The following is a 14,029-nucleotide window of genomic DNA, read 5'->3' as shown; positions in this document are numbered from 1 at the left end:
CAGGCACAAACTCAATGGAAATGCAAATGTCTACTCTATTTATATTCACTTACTCATTTTGGGACATTTTTTCGATGACCACTTGGTAGTCAGTCGCCTGTAGCGAGTGCAAAGTTAATTTTCCGCCTAGTCCCCCTGTTTTTAATGAGAATTTCGTTGTCAATTCATGCCAGCGTTTTTGTATTTATATAATTTTTTTTTTGTGATAAAAATTATGTAAATAATGCAGGGGAGAAGAATTTGTGTCAGCTTTGACTTTTGCGTTATTTCCGTTGGCCGCTTCTTTCTTTCGCTTTTAATAACAAAAGTCAGCAGTGTAATAGAAAATTGTTTGCCTCATAATGGAAGAATAAATCTGCTAACAGCGCATTGGGCACGCGTTGCGTATACGTAATATGAGAAAATAATTGCTGGCTGCCACTGGCGACTAAATTGCTTTCGAAGCGAGCCCAAAGGCACACACTCATCACCCATACAGGCGCACAACCAAAACGATGAGATTGCAAAAAAGTTTCTTGTATTACCCAGAAAATGATTTCGTTTACAATGGTTTTTCCCTTGTTCATTGGACCCTGCCCCTCGAAAGTCAAAAAAGCGCTGCCTTTATGGTCCTGTTTATTGGCCCTCCTGTTGACCAAAACATTCGTTTGGTCTTCCATCGCATTTCCGTGCACATCCTGGAGTCTTCAGTCACGAGTGTCCTGAATCTCGAGTCTGTCATAGGAATTGCTCTGCTGATGTTTCTCGTTTTGCACCCGCCATAAATCACTATTATCTGAGGCAACATTTTAATGACTTGGGACATTTGCATACCCGTACACCTGTTTACCCGTGGGGCGGACAGGGGGGCGTGGCCGACCTCTTAACTGTGCCAGCCAAATTGTAGTTCAAGGACTTTGCAATAAGCCGTTGGTCTTAAAGGCTTCAATGATGTCTGCAGAGCAACCGCAAAGTCCCCGGTGCGCAATTCTCGTTTATTGTTTCGGTAAATTTACATTTGTTTTGAATGACTAACGGTTGTCCTTACGAAACGAAATTTATTGTCTGCCAGTCCCAAAAACACATATAAAATTAAGGGTATTAGGCAAAACCTAACTTTATCTATCTAGCATGTTAAATGTTCCAGCATTTTTCCCGGAAAAATCTGTGCCGCTGGATGAAAGGATTGTGTATTCAGAATTTTCGTATGTGGCCGAGCAAGAGGAAACTCATATTCCAATTCACGGCTTTCGATTTTCCACTGAAATCACTCAATTGTGTGAATGCCCAATAGCACAGTACATGTGCCATAATTCGGCTTTTGCTGCTCGTGTGCATTTCCATGTTTGAAGAAAACTTCCAATTTGCAGAATATTATTTATGGCTGATTTGAACGAATTTTAGATCATGGCTATGGAATTAGAGCCAAACATCATTTTAACTCTTTGCTTTCGTTATGAACTAAACCAAGGGCATTCCGACTTCGCTTCGGCTTTTCATCGCTCCTGCTGTTGACCCGCCAAAGCTGTTTTTCACTTTTCCCGGTGACACATGCCCACCCTAGCAGCCTTGGATTCTTGGAATCTCGCATGCACAACAAAAATGGCAAAATAGCAAAATGGCAAAATGGCAAAGCCAGCAACAGGGCCAAAAACATACAAGTGGGCTCCGTCGCCTGTGGACGGAATATGAATATGAAATTCCGTCGGGGGCCCAAAGGACCTGGCTTTTAATTGTGTGTCGGAAATTATGTTTCACTTTTCCCACCTCGGGCGCATCATCAACCAGTCTCGACGGTCTTTTGTTACCCCAAGTAAAAGTGGCCCGAGGCAAGTTTCTACTGCAGTGTAAATTGGGGGCATTCCGGAAAACATGACTCCTGCGAAAAAAGGAGCACGACTTCGTACAGTTGAATAGCTGGGATTTTTTTCTAATATTTTTTTTTTTTAGCAGCAACTCGGATCATACAGTTTTAATTGGTCTCTCTTGCAAACATGCTTCGCTTTAAAGGGTCATACAAATTTGAACTGAAACCACTTTTAATATAAAATATATTTTGTTTTGTATACTTGCAGTATCTTTGGACTTCAGTTTACAAGCCGCGCTATCGCAGCGTTTAAATTCGATTTAAAAAACAATATATCTCGACCACACACTACACAATTCAACTACAAATAAGATTTAGTAATTTCCTCGGAGCGACGACAACTTCGAAACTTGTAAACCTTGCGGCTTGCAATTGCAAACTGTGCAGCAAGGCGCCTAAAGTCCTCAGATTAAAGTGCAATCTAATTGATTGGCCAAGGACCAATCAGGGCGTGGAGCAGAGGTGCAACTAGGAGCTGGCACTGAATTGTAGGCGGCTGGTGGACTGATCTGCGGATGCATTTCGCTTGGACGGGGGCCCGACAAAGACAATACGGAGGGTCTACGGAGTGCTTTGGCCCGTTTACGCAACAGAACGGGCCCCTCTCTTCCACAACAACCCACCCCGCCGGCCTCTCCCCTGCCCCTTGCCAGCACCCACAGCAACGCCCACGGCCACGCCCACGCCCACATCGCGGAGAGAGGCGCCGGTGGCAGGTGCAGCAGCTATTGCCAAGAATCTTCGCCTAACTCCGCGCTCGCTGCCCTAAAGTCAAGTGAAGCGGGCCAAAGAGCCGCTGCATCAACAGGATCTTCGGTAAAAGGATCTGCAGCAGACGGTAGCCACATCAATGGCCTCGCCCATCATGTAAGTACTCAATGGCTCAACCGCAGATATGCCGCAGAGAATCCTTAGCCATATCTGGGGGAGGTAACAAAAGCTAGACTGAAGCCGCCATTGCCGAAGTATTTTGTATGTTACACCTGACACCGCATAATTCCCCAAAAGTGCACCGCAAGCTTGAATTGTTATATATATGATGTGTGATAATATTAATATTTAAATTGGTTTGGTATTAGAAATATGTACATTCAAACTTATTGTCAAATGCAAATACCCATTTTAATGAAGTCTAAAAATGGTCGAGCTTTACATTTATGAAATTCGCTGGAGCATTGGTAAAAGGATATGACAGTAGGCTCCATTATCAACTGGCGTTTCGGTCAGGTGTTAACTGAAATTATTGTGGCAGTCTCGTTATTGGTAATTCGATTTCCACTTACTTCACCCTATGTGGGCCGCAAATTGGTTTACCCAGGGTCGAATGGAACAGGGTCAGCACGTGAGTGGACCCGAATTTAAAGGACATTTCCGAAAACAACGACACCGACATAATTGCGTAACAACATTTTACCATTAGACTTAATTAAACCGTCGTTGAAAATAACTGCCATTGGCTGTTGAATGTGGTTGGGAAAATGGTAAAGTCGCAGACGGAATCTGCTGCAGAATCTCAGACAAAACCCGGCAAGAAAATGGGAGACACTTGAGCTGGATGGCAACGACAACATGCTGAGGAATTTTAATGAGATTTAGGGTTTGCATTTAAAGCGATTTCACGCATTGCAATTCTGGCAAAGGCAGCGGGTTAATTAGAATTGCCTTGTCCTTGCAAATATAGCCACCATATTATACCGCGAACCTTTTTCACCCAAAATCAAATGACGACGATGCTGATGATAGGTAGCATGTGCCAAATTTGCCATGGCCAAAATCAGATCATTTCTGGCCAAAACCAAAAAAAAAAATAGACACGTAAGACCACAGATTGCAATGTGAAAATATTGGAAAATTTACCATGCCTGCATTTCAGCTGGCCGAAACTTTCGTTATTGGAGAACATCGGCCATCATCACCGTTCCATTCTTTTGCCAATTTATAAAGCCCTTATTTCGGACCGGGCCAAGTGGATTAGGCCGAAATATTTGGCCTTCGGCGGGGGCTTTTGTTTGACTTTCCGGCCTGCCAATTCAAATTAGAGTGTTGAGAGGGGATTTACTCAGCGGCTTAATTAAACGCCATTATAATAATGTTGACGCTCGCCTGTTGTTACATTTCAATTGTTATTGCCGCACAGTTAGAAAATATTTACACACGGGTAATCGAATTCGTAAGAATTTTACAATTTTAATCTATATTCCTAACTCTTTAATAGAAAAGAAAAGAAAAAAGGGATTAACTGTACTTAACGTAGGCTTGCTATGAATTTCGCTACTTTCTTAATTAGTTTAATTACTTCTGATGAAGCAGACGTTTTAGAGTGCCCCAATCTACCTTCGAATGAATTCTATTCATGAATAATTTATGAATTGTGTCATGATATTGGCAAGCAGCATTTTTGTCATTGATATACGATATATACTTGAAACATGTCGTTCACAATCACCCTTTCGCCAATGCCATGTTGCGTTTATGGGTTTTTGGGGGCTAACAGCTCCGCCAAGGAGAAAACATCCATTGGGGACCACTCACTTTGAACTCCCGCTCAGCTCAGGTGGCTGGTCTGATTGATTTGATTGCTGTCACCTCAGGCTTACGCATCCGAACATAGAGATTCGGATGAAGTGCTCACCATGACAGATGGAGTTACTCAAATTCGTATGTATTTTGCGTTTATCTTGCCGGTTGAATTTAAGCCTCTTATCCGCAGGGGTAAATATTCATAATTTTTCATTTACCCCCCGTGGGCCATTCGTTTCCCATTAAATTAAACGAAGCTGAATTTTCACGCAGTACGAATGGGTGTATCCTTTACTGTCTGCCGTCTGTTCAGTTTTGGGATTTTCCTGGGTAAATCGGTTAAAATGCAATTATCGTCGGCAGTTGCAGTGTTGCAATGCGATGGCTCTTTCATTTCGACGGAAATCGAATTGATTTGCTGCATGACCACAGAAGAAGACAGGTGAAACGAATCCATGCGACGATTTATGGCCAGGAATTAAGCCTCATTGAATTTGTATTAATGTGAACGTAATACCGGTGGAGCGAGACTCGCATAATTGAAGAGCCCATTAAATGGTAAAATATAAAAATTGATGTCTTGCCTATCCAGCCCATTCCAACTTTTGTCGGAAATTGAATTTGATAAACTTTCTAAAGGCAAAAGGCGGAAGAAGAGAGGAGTTTCTAGGCAGCAATTAGTCCTTTTTGAGAGGATGTCGATGGGTGGTGAGGAGTGGGGTGGGGGTGGCTTGGGCTTGAGTTTGGGGTTTTGGGTGGAAAACTCGGTCAGATGAGATGCTACGTGCCATGCGTCAGCTGGAAAAATGGGAACCAAAAAGTTTGTTTATGCTTAGACTTTTTGGCCGGGTTCTCAAATTCGGGACCATATAGCACCGGAGCTCTGGCTTCGACTGCTGCTGTCATTCAAGTGTTTTAATCAATTCTGATTTAATTTTACGCCCAATTAAGTGTGAAAAGCGTTTGATGTTGAGCACGGGTGCGAGAGGCAAATGGCACCGTATACGCCCCCCGTTCCCATCCAACGGATTTTTCCGACCAAGTCACGCAAGCGTGAGCATTGAATATGCCATATGTGTGTGTGTGGGTCTCGCCCTTTATGGCTCCCTAGCTGCTGAGCCACATAACCTCGGATTCAGGATTCAGCCGGGTTCGGGTTGCTGGGTTCGGTTAGCGACTTTATTTAATACGCAGCACTAGAGTAAACGCATTTTTAGATGTTTGTATCCGCCTGAGCTGGAGACACTCACCATCACCGCCGCTTGAGTATCCTTGCCTTGTGGCTTCCGCACCTGCCCATGCTCACCGCCTCGCTTACGCTCACCCGCCATTTCTCTCTGTGTACCCGCTAACCATGGAACCACTTTCTTCCTATGACAGAGTCAGCCGTGGCATATAGTTCCGCCCCAGCATTATCCACTAATCTCTATCAACAGCCACTGCCAACGGGCCGCTCCTCCGGCTCCAACTCCAGGTTAAGTCTGTTGGAGAGCTTGGTCTGCATGACTGCCGATCCCATATCGTTGTGCTTTTGGATTTGTTTGCAGGTAAACATGAAGACCTCTCATCTTTTATAATATTTGTATATGAAAACCTTTTTTGGCAAACATTCAATTACTTTTAAACGTGCAATTCATTCCTTTAAATATTTACATAGCTCGCAAACTCTTTAAGCCCGAAAAGATTTCAAGTCCTGATGGCCCTTCAGGTGCCACAACTCCTCCAACAGGGTTGTAATGTGAATTGTAGTCGTTAAGCAATTTTCTTGTACTTTTACAATGCCAGAGGAAAGGTATGAGGTCATATATGGTTGCCAGGAGCCGCTGAAAATTGTATCTCGATCCAGATTTAACCCATGAGAATTAACAAAATTATACGAATCTATTACAGTAGCGCAGATAGAATTTACTTTATTCAGGACTTTCATGTATTACTTTTTGACATCGATTTTTGTGCACATAAATTTCGATATACATGAGGATTAAATTTAGAGTTTTGAAGATTGTTGTTGTAAGGCTACACAGGTATAATTGCAAGGCGTTTCACTTTTTTTTTTTTAAGGAATGGTGTTTAAAAGTGTGCACGTGTTTTAACTTTGTTTTCAAAGACGACTGCCTTTTTCAGATAAGCGTTTGTTTCGTAAGCTAATTAATTGTATTCCATTTCAGTCACAATTTCTCACTTTGGCCTGTCGTGTGTGTGTGTGTGTGTGTGTGCTTGTGCATGTGTGCGTGTATCTGTATTCCACGAGTGTGGTAGTGGTACTATTCCGTCTACACTTGGAAATTTAAGCACTAAGTCCACTCATTTTACATTTTACGCAACGTTTGCGCTGTAGAGTGTGTGTGTGTTGTGTGAGGATGAACATGGTTGGATTGTAGTAACTTAACTAATCTTAACTGGTAACTTAGAACTAACTGAATTGTCACTGGTGTTACGTTGGCCAAAGCAGCCGTCGTTTGTTAGCTAATTTTTTATCATGCAGAGGCTAATTTTGATATCAGCGATTTTATCAATTTTTGCTTATTTTTTTTTTTTTGTGGAAATTTTGCAACTTTCGATTTTCAATCTTGCTGAATTTGTTGCATTTCAAGTACGTGTCGAACGTTTAAAAAATCGTTGGAAACTTAATTTTGCTATACTGTGAGGGCCGAAAAGAAGCGAAACGCGAACCAAGTTCATTCTTTTTATAACACCAAACGCTGGCCCTGATCGAAATAGCATTGTCTTGGCCAGCGTTTCAGGCAACAGGTGGATTTTCCAGAGCCTATTCCACCTGAATTGCCTGTACTAAATAACGGTATGCGTATAAAAACAAGGATATCGAGGGCTAGAGAGATTGTAAGTGTGATTATCTAAAACTAATTCCCTAGTGTTTGCGTTGCGCCTACGTCGAGCAATCGAAAAGCAATCCTTCAAGGATCAGGATCGCCAGTTTTCGTTGCTCGCGCATTTTTTCGAGCTGTTTCATCTTAAATGCAGTTATACATTTATAATTTTTTTTGTTTAGAAGACCAGGTTTTCTTAAATGATCTGATCCCTCTCCACGCCGAGGCCCCAGTTTTCCAATGTTGTTTTGTTTGGATTTTTTGATTTTTTTTTTTGGGGGGGTCACTATATCGACGCTTGAGTCGGTTTGCGTGTGTGTGTTTTCTGTGATGTGTGTGTGGTGGTGGTATAATGGGGTGATTTTCGATTGCCCACGCTGGGTGGCTATAGGTGGCATTTGGATGGCCACCCAACGCGATGCACATCCCATGGTGCGAGCGGTACTTAGTAGACAATGAGCAGGTTGTTTTCATTGAATCCAGCCGAGTGACCAGCATTGCGTACAATGAAACAGGATCCGTCGAAGTGCATGCGCTTCTCATTACGACTGCAAAAAAAAAAAGAACAAAAGGAATCTTCAAATATCCGATTAACTGAATTACTGCAAAAGTATGGAATCAATTAAACACTATCAGTGTTATAATCGAATAAATATACGACGAGAACAATGCATTCTTCGAGTGCATCATTATTGCAAATAGGTGTGGATGCAGTGGCCAACTCACCGGACGAACAGGTGCGAGGTCTTGCCCAACGAAGCCGTGCAGTGGATGCCGGTGGTGGTCAGGGTGGCGGATCCATTGCCCGGACTGGTGCGAATCAGGCACTTGCTGTGCTGGCGGCTGACCTTGACCAGGCCGTCGGCCGCCTGGGTGATGCGGAATCCATTGATGTCATACACCTCGGTGCCGTCCTCGGCGCAATTGTAGGTGGAGTTGGCGATTACGTCGTGGGCATCGGACACAAAGGATGGGCCGTGGCGCGAATCGCTGGAGGGTGTTGTTAATTGGAAAGAGGAGCTTGGCGAATTGATTTGGGCAAATTTCGTGCTTAACTCACTCATAGAACACCGCCAAGGTGTAGTCCTTGGTCAGGTCGGTGAAGGTATCGGTGGTGGTGCGAGTGCCAGCTGTGTCCACCAGATAGATGAGGGCACAGGACTCGCTGGTGAAGCTAACGCCCTTGTACCACATTTTGGCATAGCGACTGGAAGAAAATGATTGCAGCTATAGTTGCATAGATTTTATACGAAAATCTAATGAGAAGTACAAGTTTAAATTCCAAAATACTAGTTGTTTGCCACTCTTAAAGTAAAGGTTCGATTCTACTTCTAAGCTTACACAAAGTTGTTGGCCTTCATTCCGTCGTAGGTGACGATCTCCACCTTGGAGCCGCTCTGCAAGATGCGCCCATTGGGATGGATGAGGGCAGAGTTGCTGCAGTTGCGCGATAAGGCGGCGGCAACCATGCTGCGCTGATTCAGCACACGGACAGCCTTGTCCAGGGTCATGTCAATGCTGGAATCGGGAATGATTTGGAATGATGATCAAGGGATAAATCTCCTACCACGTTCACTTACCGAACGCCCTCGCGCAGGCGCAACTGGATGGTGCCATTGGACATGGCAATCGGTCCAGATCCTGGACACGGTGGTGGTGTGTTGTTCTCGAACTCAAAAGTGCGCGAGCTGACGCGATCCATAGCAAAAGGTGGTGGTGGCATTGGCGATGGGAACTGCTGGGTGTGATGTGCCTGTGGCTAGGTAGATATCGCATATTTCTAAAATACGAAACACGGGGCAATAAATCAAAGCACTTACCATGCAGTAGGCTCCATCCACCTCATAGCCATAGCCAGAGTTGAAGCGTCCCGTTAGACTCTTGCCGCTGCGCGTAATATTGCCGGCATCCATGTTCCAGCCCATGGTCTCGTAGCCGGCACCAGATTGCGGCAGGACTCCGAAGCCCGAGTGGGAAGATGCGTGCATGCCCATATTCATGTAGCTGCGGCCGCAGCTGTTTGTCTGGCTGGAGCACTCCTTGGCCAGGACGGAGGTGCTGGTGCCCACGCTGGCGCTGTTGCCCATGCTGCTGCTGCTGTTGCCGCGCTCCAAGCCGCGCTTCACTCCGCCAGTCAGCGAAAGGCTGCTCATACGTGGAGCCAATGGGCTGTTCATCGATGACACAAAGCGCATGGTGGCTTGCTAGGGATTGGTAAGGGAAAAGGTATCACATGGTACATCAAAGATCACTTGCAAAAAATGGGAAGAAAAGATGACTTGCAAAAAATGCTAAGAAAATATGACTTGCAAAAATGACTTGCAAAAATCAAAGAGACGATTTTTTGCATATGCCTTCAAAATGAAGGCAATCCTATGGAGAAGTGACAACTCTACTCACCGGCGATGGGTTGTTGTTGGTGAATACGGAACGCTGGCGCACACCATTTGGAGCCTTGGTGGGCGAGCGCAAGATGTTATTGATCTTGTCGTTCAACTGGGCGCGGGACAAGAAGTCCTCGGCATTGAAGATGCCAACGCGGCCGCTCTTGGGCGTGGCCAAGGGGGCGGGGCCCGGTAGAGCCAGCTCCTCGACATGGGGCTCATCCAGGGCGCCGGAGTGCTGGCACTGCACCTCCTTGGTGCTGCTGGTCTTAGGTGCAACGGTGTCCTGGGCGTCGGTAACCATTTTGTCAAGATTCGATTGTTCAAAATTTATGGGAAAACCGTATGGAATCGAATGGGTGATGGATGATGGTGTTGTTGTTCTTGGTTGAAACGGGGCCTGGACTTTGGTATGTGGATCTAAACGAGAACGGCACACGCGGCGTGCTGGACAGCGAAAATCAAAGTACTCTGCTCGACACGGAACACAACGACTCAATGAGAGGAATTTAATTTTTTACTTTTTATGACTTTTCAAGAGCACTGCTCGCTGCGACAATTTTCGAAAGAATGACTTGCCTCAAGTGCCGATGGAAGGATGTGCCATCAATTCTGACACTCACTGGCCTACCGGGTTTTTCGATAGTTGAAAGTGTCGTAATATCGAGTACACGATACTTTACTTTTCCCTTCGTCCCTTTGAAGCCCTGGCACTTTTAGATTTCCCGTGAAAGTTCAACGTATATCCGATTAGTGCTGCATACTTTTAGACGGCAAAAAGCTGATTGAATTCAAAATAACGCATTTAAGGACGACACTGTAGTGCAACCCATCTCCTCGCTTTTAGTGGCCGGAAAACGAAGTTTCGCCTTCGTAATTGAATCGAGAAATAGACTTGAACACACGCACAGCAGTGCAGCTTCCAGCAATTTATTGCCGCTCATTTGTATAGTTTCTACGCAGCTATAAGCTGCAGCAAAAGACTTAGGCTTTAAGATTTATTGGGAAACTGCATTTTCCGAACGGGAGAAAGTGCAAGAGAAAGTGCCGTCATTCTTATCGATGCTGGTTAAATGCTGAACAAGTGCGCAGAGTTGCAAAGTTTTGAAGCGTTGGCAGGAAATGTCAAGAGTCAGATAAAAGTGATGTTTGCACGTAGCACAGTTTAGTACTTTGCTAATAAAAAGCTATCCCCTTCTAAATTGTTGCTTTAACGTGGCTTAAATATGTTGTCAAAGTCAAACAATCACGCAATTTAAATGTATTATACATTCAACTGAAACTTTTAAATTGACATATTAAATAAGAACTGGCATTTAAAGTTTCTGCGAAATGTAAACTGCTCTTATAGAACTTTCCAGTCGAACAGCTACAAATTTTTGGATTATTTCTTAATGAATAAACACTAAAATCATAATATATTTTAGTAATAGCTGCTCAATCGTTTTTCTTGTCAGTTATTAGCCATTTTATTTGCCTGAATGTTGACATATTAGCCACAATTTTGGCAAACCCCCAAGGTCGTTTTATTTCCATTTTTGTGGGTTCACTAACTCACCTTCAGTGTGCAAAGTCCCTGAACTTCCGGAACTATTGTGTTTTTTGTATACGACTGTCAACTCTTTCCGCTCTCATGATTGATTTTGCCTCTTGATTTCAGTTTTTTCTTGCGCGGATTAGTTTGTTTAATGAGCGCATTGACTCCTTGCATTTGGCCATCGGCCCACGCAGATTTAGATTGACACTTTCGCCATCATATCTATTTAAATGGACGCGTTTATTTAGACACTTGGCTGGCATATTTTTTAAATTTTATTTTTGGCACTTGGTCGGATCATTAAAATTCAGCCACTGCAGCTGCAATTCCGCCCACGCATCGCATTGACTCAGTTTTGAGCAACACCAACTGAAAGTGAAAATGTGTAATATATTTATAGCAGGAATGCAATCGCATATGCATTCAATGAAATACGGAAACTCATTTGTAAAAATCACCCCGTCCACCGAAGTGATTTTTCCGTTGTCACTTTCGCCAGCCGCAAGTGAAACAAATTGGTTAACCTCCTTTTTCAGTATTTATCGTTAAAAATATTCGCAAATATTCAGACAGCTGAAAATTCAGATTTTCAGCGAGCGTCGTTGGAATAGTTTGCTAAATTTTGAATTCAAGTTGTAATTACGCTCGTTTTGTAAAGGCAAAGGCACATTTGATATGAAAACTAAAAGGAGAACATCAGCCAAATGAATAGAGAAAATTCGCTATTACTTGCCGAAGCTCGTTAAAATGTGGAAAACTATTTTCGCCTTCTGCAGTCAGTGAACTTTGGCGCAGACAAAGATCATAAAATCCATACTAGTGTAGCGGCTATATATAGAAAGTGCATAGGACTCCGACTTGGCCAGTGTTGCAATCTTTGACGTCACCGTTCGCGTGAGTGGCAGTGCCAGTGGTAGTGGTGACCACTCAGATTGATGAGAAACTTATGGCATAATTGAAATGGCTTTTAAAATCCATTTGTTCAGCGCCTTCTTCCTTATTAAATCCTTAGCAATTTTCATTAAAAACAATTAGCGCCAACGACGCCACTTGCCTTTGTCGACAATACCAGCCCCTTCAGTTTCTACTGGGGGGCAGGAGGTGCTCGGGAATTGAATGGACTGGGTTGGAATCGGTTGGGATGGGACGGGATGGAAATTAATTGATTGTCAAGATGAGGCAACGGCAACCGAGCTGTGTAAACAAATAAATGTGTCTGGTCATTCAGCGGGAGATCTTTGTTGTCGCCTCTAGATGATAATGCCGCCCCGCTGTCAGCTATGGAATTACACTCACCCACTATATATATATATATATATATATATATATATATATATACAGATATTCCGAATCCGATGCACATACATTTACGGATCTCAACCGACAGGCACGCGACGCTAAAAGCCTCTCGGCTTGACTTCCATCAATATTTTGGCATTCCCGGCATTATTCTGGCCGCGTCGAATTCCTTGGTGACTTTTCTGTTTACACAATCCCCTTAAGTCCCGTGCCCCCACCTCGGCCCCCTGCAAGGTGATTCACAGGGATTTCCTGGAGACGAAGAAGCCACCACCTACGCGTGCCCAAAAAAACAAAAAAATAAAAAATTATATGAAAACAGATTGAAAGGTTGGTCAATTGGTGGTCTGAGCCAAAAGTCTGCCGACTGCCAACGGCCAACTGCCGCCGTTTGACGTCATCGGCTCTTCGGCACTTGCCAAAAAATCCACCCATCTCATACGCTCGTGTCTATGGTCTATGGTCTATGGTCTTATAGTTCATCGAAAAGGTGTGCCAGGCGGTTTTTTCCCCATTTTTTTTTTTTTTGGCTTGGGTTAAACTTTTGCAAGATTTAATGTGTGCTGGCGCTTTGCCCGCGTTGTCGGTCTGAATTTCACGCTTCATTGATGGGCAAATGTGACGTTGTCGCGTCTGCTTTGATTTTGATAAAATAGGCCAAAGTGTTCATCAATAATCATTTCTGTAAAGATCGGTGAGCGAAGCAATTATTTTTACAAAATTTACAAAGAGCCTCGCCAACGAATGCACAAGATAAGTTGGCTCAGGCATGGCAATCCATTCTTTTTTTTTGTTTTGAACATCCTTCACACATCAAAATTTTAATTTTTTTATTTCTACTTTTTAAGAAATATTATGTCAACAAGTTATGGGAAATACATAAGCCATGCACGTGATTTTTGCAACACACTTTAATTAGTTTTTATCAATTTAATTGGATTTTGTCAAGTAGTAGGCAGCAAAGTCGGCTTTTGTCGATAAAATATAGTCATTAAAACTTAAGTGGGATGTTTAAATGAATAACGTTTATAGGAAAAGATAGTTTCCACTTTTAAGGCCATTGGTAAGTTTAAAATTCAATTCATGTCATTTAGTAAAGAGTCATAAAACCGCACCGCCAGCAACCGCAACTTTATTTATTTAATTTTAATTACTTTACTTAAATTTTCATTTATCAAAGAAAACCGCACGAACTTGGCACAGCCCCTAGAATATTCCTCATATTTTATTCATTGGTAACCCACATCGAAAGCCACTGTACAAATTTATACATAAGAATTGTGCAAAGAGCCAGGGAAACGCGGACGTGCCTCTTGGCAGGTGCCACGCCCACTTTCCCGAAACTGTTCTACTTTCTTCTGTTTTCTTTTCTTTTTGGGGTCCACCTTGCTTCAAGAATCCCGAGAAGGTATAAATCAAGTGGCTTTCACTTCTGCCTGTTCCGCCTTCATATATATTATATTTTTTTTCTGTTGTTTTTGGTGCATATTAATTTGGGGAATTTTGTCAAAATGAATTGTATAATTTTATAACACATCCTCAGAGCTTTATTTGATGAGCCGTGTCTATAGAAGCGGATATATGTATATGTATGACTCGCATTCGAGTGGAATAA

General features: G+C 43.2%; 2 protein-coding genes across 3 annotated transcripts in view; one reads left to right on the top strand and one right to left on the bottom strand.

Moving 5' to 3' along the window:
* The window catches only part of Rgk1 (Rad, Gem/Kir family member 1), a 45,378-nt gene that overhangs the window by 4,560 nt on the left and 26,789 nt on the right, over positions 1–14,029 (top strand). The window contains exons 2-3 of the mRNA NM_166341.3: positions 2,055–2,713; positions 5,747–5,913. Coding sequence (NP_725875.3) covers positions 5,869–5,913 — 45 coding nt within the window. The 5' untranslated portion in view covers positions 2,055–2,713; positions 5,747–5,868. The remainder of the gene's footprint in view (positions 1–2,054; positions 2,714–5,746; positions 5,914–14,029) is intronic.
* On the bottom strand, positions 6,212–10,157 carry fest (wurstfest). Of its 2 annotated transcripts, none has more exons than NM_137568.3 (7): positions 9,595–10,157; positions 9,015–9,398; positions 8,775–8,953; positions 8,536–8,712; positions 8,255–8,401; positions 7,921–8,184; positions 6,212–7,742 (listed from the first exon to the last, which is right to left on the bottom strand). In NM_137568.3, the coding sequence occupies exons 1-7, from the start codon at positions 9,880–9,882 to the stop codon at positions 7,640–7,642; spliced, it is 1,542 nt and encodes a 513-aa protein (NP_611412.1). In that variant the 5' UTR covers positions 9,883–10,157; the 3' UTR covers positions 6,212–7,639. The 2 variants fall into 2 exon arrangements, with proteins under 2 accessions (NP_611412.1, NP_001188976.1); NM_001202047.2 differs by having other exon boundaries at positions 7,471–7,742; positions 8,775–8,947.

Source organism: Drosophila melanogaster, chromosome 2R (genome assembly GCF_000001215.4).
Source record: "Drosophila melanogaster chromosome 2R".
Taxonomy (NCBI): domain Eukaryota; kingdom Metazoa; phylum Arthropoda; class Insecta; order Diptera; family Drosophilidae; genus Drosophila; species Drosophila melanogaster.
Note: the sequence above shows the minus strand (reverse complement) of the source record. Positions and strands in the feature narration are given on the sequence as shown.

What these genes read in the sequence shown, in the direction of transcription:
- fest (NM_137568.3), bottom strand. Translation starts at nt 9,882, where the DNA reads ATGGTTACCGACGCCCAGGACACCGTTGCACCTAAGACCAGCAGCACC. An exon ending in TGGATGGAGCCTACTGCATG is followed by an intron (nt 8,954 to 9,014) that starts GTAAGTGCTTTG and finishes ATATCTACCTAG; the next exon opens with CCACAGGCACATCACACCCA. An exon ending in CGCCTGCGCGAGGGCGTTCG is followed by an intron (nt 8,713 to 8,774) that starts GTAAGTGAACGT and finishes TCCCGATTCCAG; the next exon opens with CATTGACATGACCCTGGACA.